This window comes from Setaria viridis, chromosome 1 (genome assembly GCF_005286985.2).
Source record: "Setaria viridis chromosome 1, Setaria_viridis_v4.0, whole genome shotgun sequence".
Classification (NCBI taxonomy): Eukaryota; Viridiplantae; Streptophyta; class Magnoliopsida; order Poales; family Poaceae; genus Setaria; species Setaria viridis.
The window spans coordinates 37,047,778-37,065,090 of record NC_048263.2 but is presented as its reverse complement, the minus strand read 5'-3'; the positions used below and the strand labels follow the sequence as shown (position 1 = coordinate 37,065,090).

Here is a 17,313-nt window from a genome sequence, read left to right as displayed (position 1 = left end):
CTCTGCCTTCTATGGTCTTGTTTAGTTTGGTGGGGTTGAAGAGCATCGGAGACGATTGTGGTGGATTGCGTCGGTTAAGAGATTTTGTTCTGCAGCAGCTTATACTTTTAACACAGACTGCAGTATTTTGTACTCCTGTGGCATCTTACTACTGTTGTCATGCTGATTCCATAAATGGTTACAGGGTAAATATGGCAGTTGGCGGTCTCAATGGCCAAGTCTTCCAGTGGCTGCTGCTCCCATCTAACTTTTTGTTCTTTTTGTCGAAAATTTCGTTTCGTTAGCCTGTAGTACCAATTGCTAAAATGTAAAGGACGTCTTTTGAGCGTTAGTTGATTAGTATTCGAACCAAATCAGTCAATCAATTCAGAATTGTATCAAGGCAGTTTCATTAGCTTGCATGTACAGGTTAACTTTCAACAGCACGAAGAAGCCAAAACTGAACAACAATTCAGGCGCAGCAAAGCTGCTATCATGGTATCCCACTATGATAGGCCCAGGCCGTTAGCATCATATTTCAAAGCTTCCTACCATATCTTCATACTCACGTAATGGCAAAACAGTATATCCTCCTATAAAGAAAAACAGTCCTTCCTCCCTTTCTGAAGATGCTAATAAATCACGAGCCATAAGCCGCAGTAGCCAGCCATGCTGCAGGTTCTCTTCTTGCATGTTACTGCTTCTGTACCACAGTCATCATCAGTCCTGCATCTGTGGCTAGCGTACACATCTGGTACATGGCACGCACTCTCCCATGGGGAGCCAATGCTTTTTCGGAAAACTGTCTCTGGGCAAACTTGAGATGATAACGCACTCACACGAATTGGTTGGTTCTCATCCTGCGGGGAAGTTCTTGGTGTCATATGTAATGCCACTATATCCCAGATCAATTAATCATAAGACCAGTACTCATGCAGATAAAGACTTGGACAGGACCACTTAGGGATGTTTGGTTTGAGGAATCACTTTATCTAGATTGGAATGGTCCCTCACGAAGTCATTCATGAATTTTGGTGGGATGAACTGTTCCTCATTATTAAAGTAACCATGTGCTTGTAAGAGATGAGGTAGTGATGGATCAGCCCATTCCATTCTCCAAACCAAACAAAAATGCTGACAGGTGAGAGGATGATGGACCACCCCATTCCTCAAACCAAACACCCCCAACAAGGTAAGTCAGAAAGAAGAAAAGGTACCTTAACAAATGTCCAGTTGCTGAGAACATGTGTTGCTGGAAATTTCGCATGCCATGTGCTTCTTACTGGAAGGGGGTGTCCCTCTGTTGTAAATATATAATTTTGATTCCTCAAGAATGAATCATCATACAGAAGAAAAAGATATTTGCACCTGCAAGTTGTTAATTGGCGTGTTAACAGTAGTTTGAGTTTATCGATGTGGAGTCTGACTGCATGAAGTATTTTCCTGCTAATTGCTTCAAACAAACAAGAGGAAGACTGTTAGCTTACGTTTCTGAAAGAAAGAAGCTGTGCTGGTGATCTTCAAGTTTCATTGTTGAAACATCTCTGACACTAGCGAAACCTCCATCCACTTTGGTATAGTAATTAAGTGATCCAATAATAGTTTCACCCACTTCTAGGTACCAAGGATCTATGAGAACAGTATCAGAAATCAGGGAACAGAGAGGAAAAGCAGTAGAACTAAATATTTCTGTAGGTGATCAGAAAAATGACTAAATATGTCTCTATGATCAGAAAAATGACTTTAAAAACTTTACCAACAGTATATATGATGAGTCCATGAGGACAGGAAACCCCTAAACGTATGCAAATGAAATGTATATATCAATTTGAGGTCTGTCGGGCACACCTTTAGTAGCTTGATAAAGATAAAATGTAGACTCAGCAAACTCAGGACGCAAGGGATAGTACTTCTCTGTAGGATGCAACACCCCGTAGTCCAAAAGATATCTACAAAACATAAAGCATACGCCAATGAATCTATTACATTATATTTTATTACAAAGTGAAATAGTTTTGCCTTGTTAGACGTGTGTGTTTAGTTTTCCATTAACAAACACTTATATGAAAACAGTATACCTTTCAGGTAACACACCAAACCTTTGCCATACATTGTAAAATTCACGGTGCGACAGATTTGCAGCAGCAACGTCTCCCAGAAGCGTCTGTTCATGATATTGGTAAGCCAAAAAAAGAGCATCCAGAAGTAAGGTAATAACTCATCCAATGCATGGATTTTAGCAAACCTGAAGACCAGGCCAGAAGGCCTGAAGGCTAGTTAGTTGCCAATGTGTTGCTTCTCCTGTCCTCATATCAGCCTCGTGATACCTGTCAAATTGACAATCATTACTATTCAACAGAAGCATACTCCAGAGACTGACAAGTGGGGTGAATGAAGAGTGAGGAATCAGGGTTCACCATGGACCATGTCGGAAGTACTTCTGCACAGCAAGATAAGCTGAATGAAACATATCCCAGTACTCGTCGCTTCCGAAAAGAATATATGCTTTAATAAGATACTCGTAAAATGAATCAACACCTGCAAATGTTACTAAAAATCACTATTATGTCTCAAACAAGTATATTTTCCAATTAGGCAAAGTACAACAAAGTGGCCATAATTTTCTGTTTTAGAAATGAAGATGCTAAAATGTGACAGGGCAAGCAATAGAACAATAGATCTTCTCACAATGTTACAATCACATAAGTATACAATCAATAAATCACATGGGTAAGTATCAATAGCATTACCAGCACCAATCCCTGATGAATATTCAATCCACTTGCCAGTTAAAACATCAAGTGTTGTGCCTACTAGATTCAGTGAGCTTCTCATGCTCCATAGCTTGCGGAGAGCACGAAGAGCTGCAGCTTCATATCGAGAATCGCCAGTCAAACGTGACAATACACCCATTTCAAGTATAAGGGAACCTGTAAGAGCGCAGATTAGTAAACAACACACATATTATACAATTGATGATGCATTTACCCAGGAATAATAAACATAAGTTCCTGCCACCCACCACACCCTGATGTGCTTGTTTCAGTTGTCTCATTCTCCATTACTCCATACTGGAAAAGGGAGTTGTATCATCAATAGAAATATTTTGACAAAACATAAGCTCAACAGCAATGCCAAATGATGAGTAGCAGATTTGTAATATGTGTGAATTATGAGTTTTGTTAGTAGCAGCATCAAACATGGTTCTTCAAACATAGTAATTAGTCAACAGTTCTCCATTTTCCACATGGCATGCTTATAATTTGCCACATATGTCCTCCATCCTTTAGCTGTTAGCATTCAATGTCCCAGTTGACCTAAAGAAAACATTGTTACATGTCAACATTGTGCCTAGTGACCACACTTGTCTTGACACAAGCCCTTTTGGAGGAAAAACTCCAGGTTCACTAGTCTTTTTTTTTCTCGAGCACGCAGGAGAACTGTGTATCATTATATTAAGAAGAATTAACGACTGGGTTTAGAAACCCCGTACATCTCCCCCCCCCCCCCCCCCCCACACACACACACCCTTTTACATCTTACGGAAAATTCTCTCTAACTTGTCAAAGGCTTGACCCAAGACCACTAAAAGAACTCACACATTGGCTGGCTCTAGACTCTAGAGCAGGTTTGCTAGTCTCCTTTCAGACAAATGTAGTTACCCTTTGCAGAAGTTCCTTTTCGGTTTGATCTGTTGATTGTACAGACTTTTACACACAATAAATGATGTTATTCAAGTGGCCATCTGATTTCAAAGCTTGTCTTATTTTGCACTGATTGTATAGGAACCTAACAACTGATCCATGCACACAACAATCTTTTTTGAATTCTGAGAAAAGCCAAAGTTTCGTATATGAACCTTAAGATTAATCCATGCATATGGCAATCCAGTAGGAGTCTCAAATGCTGGTAGAAAACGATTGCCTAAACTTTCAGCAAGATGTAGTAATTGATCCTGATATGGTTCATCTTTGAGCTGGCTGCTGTAGTCTTTTGCAAGAAGATGAGCAGAAATAAGCCCGCCAAGAAGTCTTATGTTACACTGCATAAGATAAAGAAAAACAATGCGTAGTGCTGCTTTTAGTCCCGAAATCTTGTATATGGTAACAATGGTAATAATCAAATAGCATTACCTCAAAAAGATTAATCCGAGCATCAACATCAAATGTCAGGTTTTCTGAAAGCCAGAGAATTCCTCTTTCAAACTCTGTGATGTTACCTAAGACAACAAGACTGCATGAGCGAAACAGAAAGGTATTACGTATCAATCTTACAGATAAAAGTATCTTTGGAAGAAACAATACAGCAGTTCACTGTTTGAACAACACAAGACAGTATAAAGTTAAAAGTACCAAGAAACATTACAACTTCATGAAGTGTACCTCGATAAAGACTCGACCAGTGTCAATGCTGATCCATTATAATCCTGTGGCAAGTGCTCAAGCTACAAGAAAGAATGAAGAGGTGCCATGAAGTTTCGTATCTTAAGCTTTTATAATATGAATTGAAACCCATAAAGTTGTCAATACTTTAATACATTTAGGTTGCCAAGCTCACTTAGTGAGTCCGTGAAACTTTTAGTAAGAGGCTTCAATTCATCATGCTGAAAAGGTATCAAGAAAGAACATCAGCTTGTATGATCCAATGAGCAATTGAACAAAAGTAAGATGGCTGATAAACATACAGGGAATGCATAAGTCATGTAGTTGTCATAAGCATGGTAAAACCTGAAACGAAAGGAAATATATCAGTAGTCCAGTACCAGCACATATTTCAACATGCCATATGGCAATGAAGCTAAGACATGCAAGATGTCAAGCTTCCTAAATACTTGTTAGCGACTGGCCACCCTGTCACACACCTCTGTGGTGTATCCTCACATGTGGGTTATCAGCTTTAGTGTGGCTAGGATATGTTGAAATTCCTCGTAAAAAAGAGAGGATATGAACTCTTTTATCAGGCACATGTGACGCCCTAGAGATCTTGATTTACGACACTATATTGACCAGCCTCACACATATCACTGTGAATAGCATCGATGATACAAGGAGATATATTTTGCGAGAAGGTATGCAACAGTGCTCTCCCTTGGAAGCATAAAATTGGAGATGTCAACATGACAATTTTTTAATACTCTTGATACTTTGATAACATCAATCTGGAAGAACCTTAAAGTCTAATTTATTTCATAAGAAACTAGTAATCGAGGGGAAAAAAGGTTAACAACAGTAAACCAAGAGGCCAGCTCAAAGAGCTGTCAGATTTTACCAACCACTTGGGCACAGACACTCTGTTGCCAAGTTTATTACCCCAATCCTTAATTCTCGGCTCTTGTCGAAAGAAAATAAACTCTCGATGTAGCACCCCCACAACAGCAGAGTCGGTGCCTACACCAGAGACACTGAGCTCAAAATGTGGGCATTTGTCCCAACAAATCGAATAAATTTGGCATTGTTACGGCTTCAGAGCTCGCGAAATTACGCGACGAGACAGAATTAGAGAGGTAGGCTTCTTGTTTCCCGTCTCCCACGCAGACACTACGATACCACCGCCCACGAGAAAATCCGAAAGGTGAAAGATTGTAAACAGAGAAGACGGAAGGGAGGAAGCACACGGCAGCTGAATACTCACATCTCCAGGACCTTGTTCTTCATGTGCAGCCTCCTCGCGCGCCCGTACCCATCGACCCCGACGGCGCCCCCGATGAGAGCCGCAAGGAGGAGCGCAACCACGGCGAGCCGCGCCGGCGCCGGGAGGCACGGCTCAGGGGATCGCATGGAGGCTTCCCCGCAGTGTGGTGGGGCGGGATGATGCACGACAGCACGAGGGGCTGGCCGGCTGGGCTGGTGGAGCCGTGGATCGGGCTCACTTCAGACGGGGTCCGGTCGAGCGTGGATTGGTTGATGCGTAGGGAATTTTGTTAGGGACCCCCGACATTGTACCTATAATACCATCTTACCTGCGCTTTCTTATACCACTAAAAGAATAACACTGATTCAATCCTGAATTAAATCTAGAAAATATGAGCATTTGTGCTGAGTCGAGACGAATTCCGAGTGACCATGTTCTACCATAAAAAAACCTTATCAAGCTATGCATAGTTCGTGCCATCGATACTTTTTTTAGGTGCTCTTAAAAATTGTGCGCACATCAGCTTATAAATATATTTGTAGGTATATGGCACGTATTCACTTGTTAGTTAATACACGTGTGACCAAACTTATATGTGGTGGTGGAATTAGAATAGAAGACGGTCGAAGGAGGATGCAAAGGCATGTATTGGTCGACAAGCGGTAAAAGGGCTCTTCTACACCCAAGCTAAGTCCATAGTTATATATAACTTATTTGTTTCTTTCTTTATCTCTATTATTATTGTTCTCTTCTACACAAATTTATCTTCGATATGTAAGTTCTTCTACGCATCTTTTTAATATATGTTACAAATTGTTGTAACATATCCCCTCTAGTGATTCTAGCACTACTTCATAAATCTGATCTTATTTTACTTCTCACAGATAAAGAAATAAAAAAGTAAAACTATGTACTTAATTGCTAAGGAGAGAAAGTATGCTTCATTAGACCTGATCAAAGTGCGGGCGGGTCCAAGCTAGAATGGTTTGGTCTAAAGATACGCGATCAAACTCACCCATGAATAGCTTCCATGTTGACATTTTAACTTTTTCCGAACAATCTAGCTCGCCCAAATTTATTAGTTGAAAAATAAATTGAAATAGTAATCGAGTTGGGCACGGCCCGCTTGGACTTTTCGGGCCAGCAAAACATCCACTACACCTAGCACTACAAAGATCGTGGACCGGACTTTTAGCTCGGTGGATTTTGATTGGACTGTCAGATGAACTAAGTTTGTTCAGGTCTATGCTTCATACAAATTTTTAGTTTAGTTCTTCTAATATTTAGCCTAAACTTAAAATCAGGTGGGTGAGTTTTAAATAAACTTAATCAACGAGCTAGTGCTTTCAAGCAATAAATATCACTTATCTACAACAAGAATCGCACATATTGTTTGGATATAGTATGTATAAGCTGCCGTGCCAAAAAAACACGGTGCGAGAACCTGTGTACACAAGGGGATGTGCACTTAACGATGTGCCGGCTTCAGATCACCTGTGACGTGCACGCCCACGGAACTAGCCAATCAGAAGCGCGCTGACTTGCTGCCGTGGCCCTTTCCCCGTGGCCGTGCTAGGAAGACCGTTCATTAGAAAATTTTAGGCCAGTTAGTCTTTTGACGTGTTTGAGTAGGAGACTAAACTTTAGTACTTGTGTTGACAAAAGATCCATTTACCCCTACTTTCTCATCTCTCCTTTACCCCTCCTCTACTTCTTCCTTCTCAACTTCTTCCTGCATCCCCGTTCGACGGCAGCACCCCATTCGCCATCGAAGAGCTCCACACTGCCGTACCCTTCGCCGCCTCAGGGATCCACTTGATTTACAGGCTTCTATCGACACCTGCCGTATTTCCTCCTCGTCCGCAAGCTAGCAACTTAGCTTTCCCCCAACTACAGCACCTCTCCTTCCGCCGGACTCCTCAGGCCCCAACTCGTTGTTGATTCGTAGGGGTCGACGTCGTATGGAGGAGGCAGCTCATCGATTCGAGGCAACGGCGCGTCAACCCATGCGATGCAGCATTGATTTGGGGCGGCAACTCCTCAATTCGAGCAGCGTATCCGGACTCCTACTGCTTGTCAATCGATAGATCGGGTGCCGCAGCAAGCGGGACCCCGGCGAGCGGTCCGTGCGGTGGTCGGACTCCCCAGCGTGACCCACCAGCCATCAAGCCCGATGCGCAAGACGGCGGCGATGAGCATCTGGCGGCACTAGTACCGCGGGGGCGGGGCCTTGCCGACGGCGACGCGGGCGTCAAGCTTCCCCTGCGGCCGGCCGGAGGGTCGCTTCAGGTGGAGCGTGCAGGAGACCGGCGGAGGGCGGCGGGGCAGCGAGAGGCCAGTGGAGGGCGGGGGGCAGCGGGAGACCGGCGGAGGGCGTGGGGTAACGGGAGACGCGGAGGAGAGGGGGGTGCGGGAGGGGCAAGGGCAGGAATTTTGGACAGGGGACCACTTTTAGCCCCTTTAGTCCGTTTTAGCACCCCTTGGAGGAGCTAAAGGATTTGGGGGAGGAGGGCTAAAGTTTAGCACCCCTGTTTTAGCCCTCCTGTTTGGGAGCAAGGGGCTAAAATAGCCATAATAACTCTTCTTAATCGGATGGATTACCAAGTAGAATTAATTATGCATGCAGACTTGCAGTAATTGTCGGATCTATTAACCTTTCTTATTTAGCAAGTCTGGCTCAGGCATCGATGGTGGAAGCAAATGATCGATTCATTAATTGGTCCAGAAGATATTATGAGTGGCTTTGTTAGATTGTTTGAAAGTTATATAGATACTTTTTGTAGGACAAGGCTAAACTAACCGTTTTTTGGACGGAAAAAGTACAACAGAAAACGTTCTTTTTGCAAATTACCTTCAGTTGCAAAAATAGTCCCACCATTTTCAAATAATGATGCCATATATATTTGAGAACAGGAAGAATGTTAGACAAATAAAACAAACAAAGATTTATTTTCTTATCTAATCATATGTATTTAGTTGACTGGAGGTAATACATAACATGATTAATATATAAGTTGGCAAGATAATTAAAGGAAGGAAGCAAGAAATTCATACTAGCAACACTTCAGAGTCATTTTGTTCAAGGGATTAAATTACTTGAGCAGGAAACACAACACATTTCCGCGCAAATTAATCGTAACACCATCGTGACCCCTGCAGAAGGCGCGGAGTCCTCGCGCAACGCATGGTCGTCGTGTCGCACAGGTCGACCGGCCGTCGTCGATCGATCGGCCGACAGCGCATCACTTGGGCATGGGCCCGTGGTTGTAGGCGTCGCAGCGCCGCCTGACCTCGCCGTCGGCGCCGGTCTTGATACCGAAGAGGCTGAGCTTCTCCATGGCGCGGCCGAAGTCGTCGAAGAATACGGTGGAGTTGGCGGCGTAGAGCTGCACGAGCGGCCTGGTGCGCGGGTCCGTGAAGAGCTCCTCGTCGGTGCTGAGCAGGCCGAGGCCGCGCTCGAGGTTGACGAAGTACATGTTGTCGAACTTGCCGGGCGTAATGATGTCGTTGAACGCCGCGATGGTGGGGTCCTTGAGGTAGTCCTTGCACACGGCCTGGAGCCCCTTGGCCAGGGATGGGTTCATGCTCGGGTCGAAGGCCTCCGGCTTGCCGCCCTTGTCCCGGAAGTTGTAGAGCCTGTCGGCGAACTCCTTGCAGTGGGAGAAGCCCAGCGTGTGGGCGCCGGAGAGCGCCACGAGCTCCTGCACCGTGAACCCCTTGGCGCCGAAGAGCTGGATCAGGCGATCGACGGTGTAGTTGGAGTGCGGGAGCTCGACTTCGGGCGCCGTGGGCGACGACGACAGCGAGTCCTTGCGGCCCAGGGCGATGGGGTACCGGGGCCCGCCGGTCATGGTGACGAGCACGCGCGACGCCAGCGCGAGGATGTCGGCGCAGGAGACGACGCCGGGGCACTCGAGCTCCAGGGCCAGCTTGGCGCGGACCACGGCGTCGAAGGCGTCCCCGGGGAGGGAGTGGTTGATCTCGGCGTCGTGCTCCGACTTGTCGAACTGGGTCGACGCGATGAGCACCGACGCGTCGCACCCGCTCACGAAGCAGTCGTGGAAGAAGACGCGGAGCACGCCCGCCGCCGTCGTCGGGCTCGCCATCTGCTTCGACTGCATCACCTCCGCGATGATCCGCTCCGCGCGCGGGCACGACTGGCTGTAGAACTCCGGCGACAGCGGGCCGCCCACCACCGGCGCTGGCACCTGCTGGCCGCCCACGACTGGTGGCGGCACCACCTGCGCCGCCGCGTGGCCGGAGAGGGCGGCGGCCACGAGGAGGAGGAGGGAGAGGCGCATGGCTGGTATCTCGTGCTGGTACATCGCTGTGGGTATGGTATGGCTCTTTGGCTGATGGGTTCCCTCCTAACGTGGAGGCGAGGGTGTATTGGGTTCAAGAAATGGGAGGGGAGGGGAGGGGTTGGAGGAGCAGCCGTTCTTGGAGGCCATGGAGGAGAGCGAACGGAGCGGAGGGAGTGGCGGGGAGAGGTTCGCGGGGGAACAACGGAAGGGGAGTTGCCAATGGTAATGGAGGACAACAGTGCGCGCGCGCATGCCGTGCTGCTTGTAACGCGTGTCTCTCGTCCTTGTCTTTACTACTTTTAGCAAACTGACAACCTTCAAATGTAAGGTCCATTCCGTATATTTAGCAATTTTTTCCTACAAAACAGGTTACTGAAACAACAGATGTAAGGTTCATACTTTGTTGCAGGCATATATTTTTTAGAAAAGAAAAAACTCGGGTCATTCAGAGTGTATCAAACGCTTTAGAGAGATACTCAACCTCTCTCAACTGGAGGTTCTATTGCGGTTCTAAAAAGCTACACAATTAACGCATGTGCAGTCGTAATTTGTTGCATTGATGCTTCATTCAATATTTGAAACGGTAAGAACCATCAAACCTTGCTCCTTCATCAAGACACGACGCACAGCTTGCCCCATGGAGTACAGGAAACAGGATAGTCCATAGTCAAGCTGGACAGTAATGCCAACACAGACCTGAGACACCATCAAACAAATCGAATGAATCTGAATTGGATTCTGGTCACAATGTACAACATCACACACTACTAAAACCTCGTGTACATTCATCAGCAACCGTCTAGCTTGAGGTTGACAGAGAACAGTATCCAACTAACAGTAAGAGTCCCCAAAACTAAGTGGTACATTTCTTTACATCATTTCTGAAACTGGCGAGGTTCCTGACTTTTCAGGAAACAGAATGGTATGATCACAGGAGTGATCAACAAAAGGCAATGCTGCATCTTTCCACGGACCAAATGAAGATTCCTTCATGTTTCCTGAGAAGGACAGCAGAAAAAAAAAAAAGATAAGTCGATGCATCAAGTGATATCTTCCGAACAAAATAACACAGTTACGCAATACATGCATTACAGTTCTCAGCAGGGCCTTCTCTTATCCACTTTCATATGAATGTTGAACCACTTCTTCCTTCGAATCCGATCTTTAGGTTTCTTTTCCTTCTTATTTTTGGTAGCATCGTCATCGCTTCTGGATTCCTCCATGGGCTGGCTCTTTGATTTCTTTTCCTTCTTTACAGTTTGATCATCCTCACTTTTGGACCCTTTAGATGGTGATTTCCCTTTGCTGCTACTGGAACTACGCTGCAGAGTCGGGTTGTTGGTATAGGATGCATGAATTGCATTCCTTTCCTTAAGCAGCTCATCAATCTATGAAACAAAGAAAAAGAAAAGATCAGACCACAATGAGAAGCACAAACAGCAATTCATGAATACACATACCGTTTGCATTTCTTGAGCGTATCTACTGGTCATCTCGGTGAACTTTGCCAAAACCTGTCAATTTTAGCTCTTATAGTGTGTTGAGCATTAATACAAGTAAGCAAACTATTTAAAAGCTGAGGGCATACCTCCCTATACTCAGACTCAAATTTAGACAGCTCAGATCGTTTTGCAATTATCTTTGCCTCCACACTTCGTAGCCTCTCCTTTTCAGCAGAAAAGGGTTCAGCACATACAACCTCTATAGTATAACTCGCACTTTTGAAGAAATTATCACCTAAAAGATTATTGATTTTCAATAGATTGTACATAGTCATGGATAAGTACATACAGTGCAACAGAAAATAGTTTACCATAGACAGCGAAATAATGAGTTCCTGCTTTCAGTTCATTTACTTCACATGGTTGGAAGCCATCCAATCTTTTAAAGAATGCGCTGTCAGGATCCTTCGCAGCAGCAGCCTAGTAGTAATAGGAGCTTGTGAAAGAGAGCCCACAAAGAAACAGAAAGAAAGGCATACAGTAAGGCACTAACTTGTATACTCACCGAATTATTTTGTTCAAATCGGTACACAGGAAAACCTAGAAAGAACATCCCCGCAGAAGTAACTTTCCCAGTCTTCGCACTATCTTCCTGCACTAAGTTAATATATGTTAGCTGAAATCATGCTCAAACAATAAAAAGACATACCCAGTGCGAATCATGCTCAAACAATAACATAGAAAAATCACAAAATCCCCTTCTGAGATTGTCAAAAAGCAGGTATTTTATTTAAACAAGGCAATAACTTCAAAAAAAAGTTAATAACTATGAAGCTCTTTGTAAAGATACATCTGTCTTATGCTCTTGTATACCCCACATGCATCCACAAGATGCTAACTGTGTATTTTCTGGATTTCCTTCACCCCAGAGGGCTCAACTGAGTTACTTGGATTGGTTCCCTAAACAACATATTTGAATTTGAGTCAATACTGCAACTAGACTAATCCAACAGCAGTAGATTATTACACTTCCTTACTCACCCACACTTCCACAGGAGCATATACATGAAAGACTTAACATTCTCATTACGTTGTCAGAAAAGCATGCATAGACAGCTGTATTGTCTCTCAAAAAGAACTGGCTCTAGTACCTGGTTGGAGTTACATCCTCACACAATAGTAAGAACTCCAAGGGCCAGATATTTCTATGTCTTTCTTAGTGGCAACATTGCACAACAGTTCAAAGTGTACTCACAATCAGTTTCCTTGAGAAAATTAATTAGCTGTTTAATTTGTAGCGAAGTGGTGTCAGGTCTAGTAGGTAGCAGCTATTTAGTGCTCTGGTAAATTTAAATGGAAAAGCTTCTAGATGGATCATAGAACAATACTTAATATGAAGTCCATTGAGGAATAGGAGTTTATCCCCTGGGGGAGTGGGAGACTACGCATGAAAATGTGTAAGGTTTAGACCCTCAGTAATATCTCTGGACCCATAAAAGCTTCTAGATGGATCATATATGATGCTAAGGAACATATTCGGCATTGCCATGGGCCCATGGTACTACAAAAGGAATTCCTACAGCCTACAGGTCATCCAAGTCAATATTGAGTTATTGACGACATGGGTTTGAGAAAAAGGAAACAAGATTAACTCATTTCATGATGAGAAATTTCCCGATAAATAATTTTACTGCATGCTGTCATTAAGCATGTCAAGGGAACTCACTTCAATTTCACGCTATCTATTCTTATAAAGAACAGTAGCCAAACACATCTATATGGATAAACAAATCATCACTGCCATTCGCACACTACAGTTATGACAGTATAGTGCATTCTAGCTATTTGTCTGCACCATCAAGGGTATAGGTGTATAGCAACTTGATAAGAAAATATTTGTTTTTCACATGTTTTTCAGGGCATGCTTATCAGGTGGTAAGTATCCTTTGTCCTTTGGGACTTACAAGATGACAAGCTCTACAATATCCATACCTGTAAAGCAAGGCTCAATCCACCATTGTCCTCAAGCTCAAAGTACAGCAACTGAAAATAGGAAAACAAAATAAAATGCCTTAGGAGAAGTTTATGTGTCAGCAAAATTGATGTCCTGCAACTACACAATATACAAATACATAACGAGAATCAGCTAACCATCTATGGATCATCATAAGTTAATAACAATGGAAGTTTAGTAACAGCTTCCCTAAAACAACAGGGAAGATTAGTTTGGTAAAGAAAAAAGTAGTTTAGTTGTGTAACTGTAAGATTACATTTACAATCGAAAGAATACAATGCCTATCAGGTTACATGGCCAATTCTGTAGAAACAGGAATACAGCTCATTTGTGGTGTAATAGAACAGTTACAAGGTCAAAAGATTATAGAAGTTGGACGAATAGTAAATTCGTGACGAACCTTAAATTTACTTTTAGCAGTTGAATGAACTCTACACACTAAGCCCATTTTGGCTTCTTTGTCTGTTATGTCCACAGAATAGAAGTGAGCTGTCTGCTTTTCTACCTGCCAGCATGCGCAGAAATTTGAAACATTACTCACTGGTCAAAAAAAAAGTGCATGGAGAAAGAACAATGGGAAGTAGTTGCCAACCTTCCTACATACAGATTTGCCCAGCTGAAGCTGAGAAATCTCTACTGACCCATTCAATGCCTCCTCCAAAACTGTTGCTGAGACAGTGGTCTTTATTGGAACACCTAGTTTACTGCATAAAGATATTAAATCACAGAACAAGGCAAATAATATCAAGTAAAGCATAATAGCAGATATATCATCGAGAAGCTACCTAAACAAAGCCGCGAACACTGTATTTACAGTATTGAGACTTGATAGGTCCAGCTCAAGTTCCTGACCATCCGCTTCAATGGCCTGAACGGTAACAAAAGCATTAGAGTTGCACAAGAAACAATCAGCTCAAGCTCCTCGATCATGCCATCAATCACCTCAAATCCAGATGAATCATACTGGCGCCTCTTATCTGGATCTGACAGGATGTTGTAAGAGAATGTAGCTTCTTGGAACTTCTCTGAGGCTACAGGGTCGTCTGCATTCTTATCTGGATGGTACCTGCAGAGAAATTTTTACCAGAAAAATACTAAAATCAGACGCATTGTCCCCTCTATCCATTTACCAGTATACAGGATAGCTAAAAGAGCCTACGCTACCAATAATCTACACATAGGCAGGGACAAAGCCTTGTCTGTTGTTCAAATTTAATTACTCAGAAGCTCCCTAATATTGCTCTTTCTGTGGTTGCAAAGGGAGGGGAAATTATTCAACATTAGCAAGCATTATACAGCTACGCATAGTCGGAAGAAGATAAGTTGCAAAATAATTTACAAAAAAATTGAATACAATCGTTCCCTATGAGCACCATATATAACAGCACCCGAGGTGTCCAAATCCAAGAGCATTACAGTCATTACTTACTTGAGTGCCATGCGACGGAAGGCGCTCTTGATCTCCTGCTCAGTAGCATTACGCCCCACCCCGAGCACCTCGTACGGGTCCCTCCGCTGCGCCGCCGCGCCGGCAGCCGCGGCCGAGTCCCCCTTTTCTCCCTTGAACGACCCGAACTTGGGTCCCGCCATACTCGCCCGACCACCCAACGGGACCGGTCTCCCCCCGCCCCCAAGAAAAACTAGGAACCCTTCGGATCTTATCAGCGGCGGCGAGGAGCTCCGGTCACGCCCGCCCGCCGCAGCCGGGCGGCGGTGGGGCTGAGCTCCCCGTCAACCCCGGAGCGATTCGCCCTCGGGGACGCCGGCGACCGACCTCAAGGCGCGGCGGATTCGTGGCTTCTGCTAATTCGGGGGGTGGCGAGGCGGGGGGAGAAGAGGCCGACGAAATGGGTGGGGGACACGAGGGAGGGAGACGCGAGACCGTGAGAGAGAGACGGACGAATTAAATTACGAGCCGACATGTGGGGCCCACGAACAGTGGGTCGGGGAGAGTGAAGGTGCGGTGCTCGGCTCGAGCAGTGCCGGTTACCGCGTCGGCGTCGGCGTCTTTGCCGCCCTAGAGGTTACCGTTAAACTACTAGTCCTAGTCAAATGAGTGGGTGGTTGTTTGCTGACAGGAAGGGCCAAGGTGGTCTGGGCCACACGTCAGTCTAAGGAAGTGTGAGGAAAAGGCTTCACTGATACCTGATGCACCTGTGCACTTGATCGAAGAACACTCCTCAAACTGGTTAGACTGAATCTTAATATATTTTGACTACCTTTTTCCAGAATTGGCAGGATTAACTTCAACTTTTCCTCTCTTTTTTTCTTTTCTTTTTTGCGGGAATAACTTCAACTAATTCAGCTCAGGAGTCAGGACTGCAGCAAAGCAGTACTAATCACTGAACAATCATTTTTCTTACCCAAAGAAAAACTATCTTTACTTGTCCTTTCCACCGAAAAGTGTTAATGTGTTTACAATCAAACACATTGATGAGCATCTGCCAAAGTGTGCCAATGCTTAGATTTCTGAAGCAGCTGGATTTGAACTGCACACTCTGGTTCTCTTTCACTGATACCATGCTCAACGTTACAAGCAAAGATGTCTTCGAAAGGGTGGTTAACAATTAACTCTCAGAGAAGGACAAGTTGGTGTTCAGATTTCTTGGCAGCCAAACAGGTGTTCCCAGAAATGCAATACAAATGCAAAGTTCAGAACGACAAGTTGTAAGCATAATGCATCAAAGAGAAATCCGATAAACATACAGCAGGTACTGCCTAGCTGCATAGAGGATTCAAGGGCCCACTGCTTGCCTGTAGAATTGTCGGGTTACAAGTTTACAACCAAAATGGGCTGAACAACAGATCACAATCCATTGTGAATGATTGACCATCAGTGTGGTCCACAGCTCGGCAGGTTGCATCTCAGCTCAGCATCTCCCATCCCATCCAGGCAAATGGGATAAAACAAACACTCCAACTCCAATGAGCTTGCACAGCACAGTGGTGGTTGGCAATGGCAGGAGCCAGCAGGAGACGAGTTCAACTCCATCGGATTTCAGGCTCCGGTATAGTCAGCTAATCTTCCATGTGGATGTGGAGGCCACGGGATAATGCATGCACTTGGAAACTGGCAGGTGAGTATTTGAGAGAATAAAATGATTCTGGATGATGCACTAAAAAATCATCCTGGATGAAAATACATGTCTGCAAGCTCTGCTGAAATCTGAAGAACACATCGCAAAAATCCACAAATATCAATTGGTGTTCTTCCCCGGGCCACATTGTCCCGGTCAGCATTAAGTTATCTCCATTTGTCTCCTGATTGAAACTGAAATGAGCTCACATGCTACTAGGAGCAGTCTGTTCCCTAGCGTAAACCCTTAGTACTTCCTCCGTTCATTTTGATTTTTCTAAGTTCATAGATATTTGTATGCACCAGGTCGTTTTGGCTTTTCTAGGTTCGTAGATGTAAAGTACAAACAAGCATCTATGAACCTATGAACTGTGCAATTTAGGACGGAGGTAGTATAGTACCGTGACAAATTCAGCAAAAGTACAAGGGCATCTAATGCCATTACAGAACAACAAAAGAGTGCAAAAAATGGTAGTGCGATGGATTCAAGGTAGGGTGCATAGTGACTAAATTAACATATTCCAGACTACTCCAGTATTGCGTTAGAATTAGACGCTCACCTCATTTTCATGTTGGTAATAACACAAGAATAAATTAAGTTAACCATATGAGTTCCTCGATTTATCAAACTACAACTGTCCTGACTTACCATGCCAATTGTACTAGCAAGATGCCCGAGCATCGCCATATATAGAAAACTTTTTAATCAATTGAAAAGATTGACCGAACGGTCTCCAACTCATTACACGTAAATATGACTAATGCATTACTAGACTGAAGCCAAATGAAAAGCACTCAAATGAACTTGTCACAATCAACAGATACTACCTCGAGCAATGTTTTACACAGAAGCTTCAAACACTGCAT

The 17,313-nt window shown here is 44.2% G+C and overlaps 3 protein-coding genes across 4 annotated transcripts; all 3 read right to left on the bottom strand.

The window, feature by feature from the left end:
- Positions 1-365: 365 nt before the first annotated feature.
- LOC117837606 (alpha-mannosidase I MNS5) lies at positions 366-5,832 on the bottom strand. The gene is made up of 15 exons (XM_034717327.2): positions 5,611-5,832; positions 4,664-4,706; positions 4,517-4,582; positions 4,362-4,423; positions 4,113-4,212; positions 3,839-4,021; positions 3,002-3,050; positions 2,730-2,909; positions 2,397-2,517; positions 2,225-2,306; positions 2,058-2,143; positions 1,828-1,928; positions 1,467-1,608; positions 1,197-1,347; positions 366-839 (listed from the first exon to the last, which is right to left on the bottom strand). Exons 1-15 carry the CDS (start codon positions 5,754-5,756, stop codon positions 612-614), a joined length of 1,740 nt encoding a protein of 579 aa, XP_034573218.1. The 5' UTR covers positions 5,757-5,832; the 3' UTR covers positions 366-611.
- A 2,573-nt stretch (positions 5,833-8,405) lies between these two features.
- LOC117837582 (peroxidase 31) lies at positions 8,406-10,482 on the bottom strand. Its single transcript, XM_034717285.2, has one exon. The coding sequence runs from the start codon at positions 9,933-9,935 to the stop codon at positions 8,853-8,855; it is 1,083 nt and encodes a 360-aa protein (XP_034573176.1). The 5' UTR covers positions 9,936-10,482; the 3' UTR covers positions 8,406-8,852.
- A 145-nt stretch (positions 10,483-10,627) lies between these two features.
- LOC117837575 (chaperone protein dnaJ 16) lies at positions 10,628-15,241 on the bottom strand. Of its 2 annotated transcripts, none has more exons than XM_034717271.2 (12): positions 14,800-15,241; positions 14,313-14,436; positions 14,156-14,238; positions 13,963-14,074; positions 13,771-13,875; positions 13,349-13,399; positions 11,922-12,008; positions 11,728-11,836; positions 11,503-11,651; positions 11,375-11,428; positions 11,002-11,302; positions 10,628-10,912 (listed from the first exon to the last, which is right to left on the bottom strand). In XM_034717271.2, the coding sequence occupies exons 1-11, from the start codon at positions 14,958-14,960 to the stop codon at positions 11,012-11,014; spliced, it is 1,326 nt and encodes a 441-aa protein (XP_034573162.1). In that variant the 5' UTR covers positions 14,961-15,241; the 3' UTR covers positions 10,628-10,912; positions 11,002-11,011. The 2 variants fall into 2 exon arrangements, with proteins under 2 accessions (XP_034573162.1, XP_034573160.1); XM_034717269.2 differs by having other exon boundaries at positions 11,007-11,302; positions 14,800-15,240.
- Positions 15,242-17,313: the final 2,072 nt, after the last annotated feature.